Raw genomic sequence first — 7,366 nt, 5'->3', positions numbered from 1 at the left:
GGTTGGAGGCATCCGGGCAGGAGGCTGGGTGCGGGGGGCAGGGCCCATAGGCTGGAGTAGGGCTTTTTGTAAGTCCGGCGAGTGGGGCACCGGGAGATAACTGCTGGGAGAGGGGGGGGCAGGGACTGGGGGCTGAATGGCGGGCGGCTGCAAGGTGACCGGTGCGGGAGTGAGGGGCACCAGGCAAGAGCTCGGGGGGGCAGGGAGACTGGGCTGTGGCGGGGGGGGGATGCACGGGGTAGTGTATTTGTTCTTATTGTCCTTGGAGGTGGAGGGGAGGGCTGGGACTAAAGGAATGTTGGAAGGGGCACCGCAGAGCTTGCGGGGGGAGGGGCTAGGCTAGCAGCTGTTTTCCATTGGCTTGCTGAGCCGAAGTTCTTGGGGTGGACACTCTACCTCTCGCCTCCCTCTATCGCTCTGGAGACTAGGGGACGCTCTATGCCACCCAGGCCGCAGTGTCTTGCTCCGACGCTCAGACCCGTGGGGGGCCCGGGGCAGAGAGAGAAGCAGCGCAGCTGGGTGTGAGTGGGGCACACAGGAGAACTGCTCAAGGGACCAGCCCTTTTGAAGGCGGCACGGGGTGTGGGAGGCGGACTAATCCGGGGTGACATTTACTTGGGGTCCCACGAGAGCTGGGGCGCAGGTGGTTGGGTGGTGGAGGGTGGGTAAGGGCGAGTGGGTGGATTTTAGGGACGGGCTGGTGGGAGAGGTTGTGAGAGGGGGCAGAGTGGGGCGAGGGAGAAGTGGGGAGAGGCCAGGCTGGTGGGTCAGGGGGCAGGGCTGGGCTAGGGTGGAGGTTGGGGTGAAGGGGCGGGGCTGGTGGGAGGTTGGGGTCAGGGGCAGCGTGGGGGAGGGTTGGGGTGAGAGGGCGGGGCTGGATGGGGGAGGGTTGGAGCAATGGGGCTAGGTGGAGGAGGGAGGTTTGTGGGTCTGGTTATGGGAGGCACTAGGGGTACCTGGGAGGGGTGGGAGTTTTCATGGGTACTGGGGGAGGGGGTGTAAATTGATGGAGATAAACAGGCCCTGATTTGGCCTCTCGTGCAAAGGCCCCATTCCTCCCCCCACCCGTTCCAGTGCCGGGGCCCGGCTGGGACCTGCGGTAGCTCAGAGCAGCGCTGGCCAGGGTGCCGCTGGCCGCCCAGCTAATCCAACGGCTTTTCTCGCAGGCAGCCATGGAGCTGGGCACCTCCTGCTTCCAGTCGGACCTGGATTTCTGCCCGGAGTGTGGGACCATCCTGCCTCTACCAGGTGTCCAGGACAAGGTGACGTGCGTGCGCTGCTCCTTCTCCATCGACGTACAAGGTGAGGTCGGCAGCATCACACCCCACACACGTACTGGCATTTATCTAGGGGAGCTGGATTCCCCTCTATCCACTAGTGAAATCTCTCGGGGGGGCGGGGGGACAGTGTGTTAGAGCAGGGCAGGCTGGGAGTCAGGACTCCTGGGTTCTATCCCCAGCTCTGGGAGAGGAGTGAGGTCGAGTGCTGCCCTCTGAGTGGCAAGTCTCTAAAGTGCATTAGCTCCTCTCTCTGACATGCACATCCCTCAATAACTCTCTTCCTCTCCCTGCACAGATTTCGAAGGGAAGGTGGTGCAGTCCTGTGTCGAGTTCAACCGGCTGGGCTCCGTGCATGTGATGATCATGGACGATGGGCAGGAGGTCAAGGGACCCACGGTGAGTGAGGATTTCTGTGGGCAGGCGGGAAGGCAAACGCATGTCAAGACTCTCCTAACATCCTGCAGCGGGAAGTCCCAATGGTACATTATCACCTGACCTTGACTTATTTCCCTTTTATCCCAGTGGAGGATTTTGTGGAGTGGGGGGGGGGGGGATTTCCATGGTTTTGACTCGGCTTTGGTGATCCTTTCAGATCGACAGGAAGTGCCCCCACTGTGGTCACGAGGGCATGGTCTACCACACCCGGCAGATGAGATCAGCGGACGAAGGACAGACCGTCTTCTACACCTGTGGCCAGTGCAAGTAAGGCCCCGTCCCTTCCCTACTGCTCTCGTGCGAGGGGAAAGACTGGAAAGTTATTGCCCGCAGGGGAGGAGACCCATCCCCAGGCCACCTAGATCTCGCTGTATTTCCTCATCAGCTAAACCGATCCAGGTTGTTCTCTTAAAATGAGACATCACGGTTAGCCCACCCCCACCCTCCCCAGAAAAAAAAATTAACTGTGCTTCCTTGCTGTACAAGGCGTACACAATGTGCTCCCAAGCATTTCAGCTTGTCATATTTATAGGATGATTTTATACGTTACAAAACTCTTCAGTAAAATCCAACCCACCCGTTTGTCCCAGTTCCTTTTGTTCTGTACCTTTCCTTATCTTTGTTGTGGATAGTGGCATTCCAGGTACCGGCCTGTGAAGGGGCTTCCCTGGCTTGCAGTAAGACACACAAGGCCTGTATCTTGATTTTCCCGTCTGTGTGGCATTACTGCAGGGTATTGTGGGATGTAGCTTAGATTTTTCCCAGAGTGCTGTTCACTCACGCTAAGCCAAACCTTGGTATAATGTGGTGCATGCTAACCTAAGATCTGTGCGTTGGCTGACATCGGACTGGATGTGTATGGGGCAACTCAGATTTACCAATTAAAAATCAAAGCGGCCTTAGAACTTGGACAGAGGCTTCTTGTGTTGTCTGGATTGATTCACAAAAGTGCACAGGGAATTGCAAGAACTCCCCCGCACAGCCCTGCCTAGCTAAATCCCAACTCTGGGCAGGGTTCTTCGCCCTGTCCCGGCTAAGGCTTCCTTCTGGCAGACACACCCTTCACCTCCAACCTTCCGAGGTGGCTGCTGCTCGCTGCAGCCTTTCCACCCCTGGGAGCTTGGAAGAGTCTTTGGACTTGTCTACACTTGAAACATTAGTGTAGACACTGCCTTCGCTGCAGGAGAGGTTGTCCCATTGGCTCAGGTAATCCATCTCCCTGAGAGGCGGTAGCTAGTTGAACAGAAGAATTCCTCCATCAGCCAAGTGCTGTCTACACTGGGACTTAACGTCAGCTTAACTATTCTACTCGGGGCAGGGGGAGAGAGATTTTTCACACCTCTGGGTGACGTAGCTGAGTAGATCTAATTTTCCAATGTGGGGCAGTTTGCGCAGTCCTGCTGTTCTCCTTTGAGTCTCTCCTGGCTTCCTTTGTGGAGTTGCCCTTAGCCACATGCCCTGCCTGTCACGTGACATAACTCATCACCCTAAGTGGAGCAAAGGAGTAAAGTGGGTCAGGTTGGGGGTGGCATCCTCTATCTCCTCTTAAATGGAACCCCCAGTCACCCCCAAAGAGCAGCGTGTGGGGGATCTCCATCCCCAGAGGGACTATGGATACTGGAGGGAAGGGAAGCTTTCCCACAGCAGTGTCCTTGGTCTTCCTGTGACTTTAGCAGCATCCTGCAGCAGGAGTTCCACAGATCAAAAAAGAAATTAAAAAAGTAAAAGCTTCTGTAAAGGATTGACACTTGGCTTTTGTTGTGTGCAGGTTCCAGGAGAAGGAAGATTCATGAATGGAGCAGCACAGGAGCAGGAGCCATGGACAAGAGAAGACAAGGTGTAACACCCACCCCTCCTTTACCCAGAACAACTTGTCTCACCTCCTAACGAGATCCTTTTCTCTGCTCATGCCCGGGTCAAGTAATGGGGTGACAGCCACCACCACCCAGTGTTTACTGCCACCAGTGCCTGCAGCCAAGTGAAGCAAAGGAGGGGCGTGAACACAACCCCGGCCCTGCAGAGGTGACTCCAAAGGGTGTAACCATGGGCGATACCGCATCCCCCCTTCACATCTCCTAAGGGAACCTCAAGTCCTCAGCCCCAGGGGCTGTAGATCCATTTGTGGAGAGCTCAAGCCTCTTTTAAGGCTGCTCTGGCAGTTCCAACGCTGGACCCCAGCTGCTGCGTTCTCTGGGGAGAGCCTGTTGGTGTATTGTGCATTGTGGGGGAGACAGGGAGGGTTTGCTCTCCTCTTTCAGGATCGTGGGCTCTGGAGGACAGACCAGCTGGGGAGTCCTGGTTGCATATTTCTGGGCAAGGCTACAACCCCATCCTCCAACGAGAAGTAAATAAAATCTTATTTTGTACATGAACCTTGCGTGTGTCACTCTCCTCCTGGGTCTAGAATCACAAATATGGGGCCCCTGTTGTGACCGGTGCTGCAGATACACAGGGAGACAGTCCCTGCCCCAGCTGAGATCAGGGCCCCATTGTGCCAGGCGCTGCACAGACACACACAGTGAGAGACAGTCCCTGCCCCAGATCGCAGCCAATTGGGGGGAGGGGGAACAGGCACAGAGGAGTGAAAGGACTTGCCTAAGGTCCCACATGGAGTCAGGGCAGAGGCATGAATTGAACCCAGGTGTCCTGAGTTCTCTGTTAAAACACTGACTGCAACTTCCTGCTTCCCCCCAGGCCAGCATCGCCCCCGCTACTGTCTCTAGTGCTGAAGGTGGCAGAATCTGGCCCTTCAGGACTGCCCCCCCATCCTTCTTCCCCCCACCCCATGCAGGACTGTCTAGAAAGGGCTGGAGACAGTGGTGGACAATAGCTGCTTCTCACCCATGTGATGCCTGGGGGCACCCGTTAGCCCTACGCTGCTCCCCATCTGAGATCCTCAGGGATTCCTCCCCCATTCCCACAAGGCCCCCCCCTTTTCCCCTCATGGCCTCACCTCTTCACTTAACTCCCCCTCTTCCATCTCCCTGTTCCCACTGAAACCCCCCTTTCACCCTGTCCCCCCAAATATTCCCTCCCTCCTCCTCAACTCCCCTCATAACCCCTCCTCAGCTCCCCGCCCACACAGGCCTTGCTCCGCCTCACAGCTGCCAAGTGTACCCCTCTCTTCCCATGTGCCCCTCCCCTGAATCTCCCTTCTGCCCCTCCACTCTGAGCCTTGCACCCTATGATGGCTCCACTCAGCCCCTGTCCCCCATGGTCCTCCACTGCCTTCCCCATTTTCATTCCCCTCCCCACATAGTCCTATTTAACCCTGCCCCCTGTATCTCCCCTTTCCCCCTGTGACCCCACTGAGCCCCTCCCCTTCTGAGCCTGCCCACTTCCTCTTTGCTCCCTCAAAACCCCCAACTGTATCCCCCTCCCCATATGACCCCCACTCAGTCCTCCCCTCACATTCCCCCTCTCTCTATGATGCCTCTGTGTTCCCCCTACTGTATCTCCGATTCTGCCTCCACTTGAACCTCTCCTTCCTCCATGGCAGCCCCACTGAGACCCCCCCAGGGCCTCTCAAGCCCTGCCCCCAACTGCGTTTACGCTTCCCCCTATGGCCCTCAGTCATTGTCCCCTCACAACCCCTATTGAGCCCCACCCTTTTTGCTCTCCCCCCCAGCTTCCCCCATGGCCCCACTCAGTTCCTGCCCCCCAGCTGTATCCCCTAGCCCCCCTCTGGCTTGATTCCCCCTATTAAGCCCCCCTTTCCCCACATGGCCCTTGCCCCATTGAGCCCCCCTCCCTTTTGTGATCCACCATGGCCTCCCCACTCAGTGCCTGCCCCCTAACTGCATCCCCCTTCCTCCTGTGCCCTTCTGTCTTTACCCCACACTGAGCCCCCTTTTCCTCATATGTTCCCCTCACTCAGCCCTGGTCCGCCCCATTGGGCCCACTGACACCGCCGCCCCCGGTATCCCTCTTCTCCCCATGTGTACCTGATAGTCCCACTGAGCCCGCAACATGTGCCCCCATGGTGCTACTGACGCTCACAGTGTTTCCATTACCCTATACCACACAGACCTACTGAGCCCCCACTGCATCTCCCTTCCCCTGTACCCCCATGTGTCCCCCGTAGTCCCACTGGACCCCCCACTGCATCCCCCTTCCCCTGTATCCCGTGTCTCCCATAGTCCCACTGAGCCCACCACTGCATCCCCCTTCCCCTGTATCTCACACATGTCCCCCATAGTCCCACTGCACCTTCCTTCCCCTGTATCCCCATGTGTCCCCCCTGGTCCCACTGACCCCCCCCCCACTTCACCCTCCTTCCCCTGCACCACCACATGTCCCCCATAGTCCCACTGAGCCCCCCACTGCACCCCCCTTCCCCTGTTCCCCCACGTCCCACTGAGCCCCACTGCATCCCTCTTCCCCTGCACCCCCACGTGTCCCCCAGTCTCACTGAACCCCCCCCCCCCCCCCCGGAGTAGGACTCTCCAGTTCATCCACCTGACTTGCAATGGTGTCATTCATTCAATGCTGGAGCTTAGCTTGATTCAATTCCCTGTATATTTCCAATGCATTGCCTGTAACCAGGATGACACATCAGGGCTGCCCAGAGATGGGGGGAAGTGGGGCAATTTGCCCTAGGCCCCGTGCCCTGCAGGGGCCCTCATTGAGAGGTTTTTTGGGGCCCCTGGAGCAGGGTCCTTCACTCGTTCCGGGGCCGCCATAGCTTCTTTCGCTCTTCGTCGTTGGCAGTTTGGTGGCGGGGGAAAGATCCTTCCTTCTGCCCCAGGACCCGCCGCCGAAGAGCTGGGTCTTCAGCGGTAATTCGGTGGTGGGGGCCCCCTGCCGCGGGTCTTCGGCGCACTTCAGCGGCAGGTCCCAGAGCGGAAGGACCCCCCGCCGCTGAATTATCGCCGAAGCGGGGGCCTCCTGCAGCTGAGGCCCCCAGGCCCTCTGAATCCTCTGGGCAGCCCTGTGACACATTGAGTTAAAAGATAGTACAGAAAGGCCAGGCCTGAAACCATTTACTTGAAATAATTAAAACAAGCAGCAGAACGACTGTGATCTTCCCTTGGAATATACAGGTTGCTAATCACCATTTTCAGTTCTGCACATTCAGCAATGAGCGCTACTAGTCACTTCCACCTCCAGAACACTTTGCCCTTCTGAAGGGAAGATGCAACAAAGGAAAGCTAATAAAATAATCATGAATGATGTAGGCCCCTATGCTTATCCGAGGCATTTCATTATACTAGCCCAAGCAAGAGTAGTGAAGGATGGAAGACAGAAATTCAGCGTAGAAGGGGATGGTTAGCTAGTGTCACTGAGAAATGCTTTGTGGCTGGAGTATTTGGTTCCATGGCATCTGCAGTGTCACATGGCTGACAGCAGCAATGCAGAGTGCAGTGGAAGGGCAAACTCCCGTAAACTCATGAAGAATGGTGAGGTAGCCTCAATATCTCTTCAGAACAGAGAATCCCCAAAGCGCATGCTATTTGCTGGGTTCATGTAAGGACAGCATCTGTATTTGAGAGAGCGGGGGGTGGGGTGGGATGGGATTGGCCTAGCAGCTAGGGTGCTAGTCTGGGACTTGGAACACCTGGGTTCAGTTCCATACTCTGCCACAGACCTCCTGTGTAACCTTGAGTATATCACTTAGCCTCTCTGTGCCTCAGTTTCCTATCTCTAAAATG

At 56.9% G+C, this 7,366-nt stretch overlaps 1 protein-coding gene across 1 annotated transcript; it reads left to right on the top strand.

Moving 5' to 3' along the window:
• The first annotated feature begins 474 nt into the window (after window positions 1-474).
• Window positions 475-4,087, top strand: POLR1H (RNA polymerase I subunit H). Its single transcript, XM_075071690.1, has 5 exons — window positions 475-520; window positions 1,167-1,302; window positions 1,576-1,676; window positions 1,873-1,982; window positions 3,484-4,087. Exons 2-5 carry the CDS (start codon window positions 1,173-1,175, stop codon window positions 3,506-3,508), a joined length of 366 nt encoding a protein of 121 aa, XP_074927791.1. The 5' UTR covers window positions 475-520; window positions 1,167-1,172; the 3' UTR covers window positions 3,509-4,087.
• Window positions 4,088-7,366: the final 3,279 nt, after the last annotated feature.

Source organism: Chelonoidis abingdonii, chromosome 12 (genome assembly GCF_003597395.2).
Source record: "Chelonoidis abingdonii isolate Lonesome George chromosome 12, CheloAbing_2.0, whole genome shotgun sequence".
Taxonomy (NCBI): domain Eukaryota; kingdom Metazoa; phylum Chordata; order Testudines; family Testudinidae; genus Chelonoidis; species Chelonoidis abingdonii.
The sequence above is the reverse complement of the archived record's forward strand: the minus strand, read 5'-3'. Positions and strand labels throughout refer to the sequence as shown.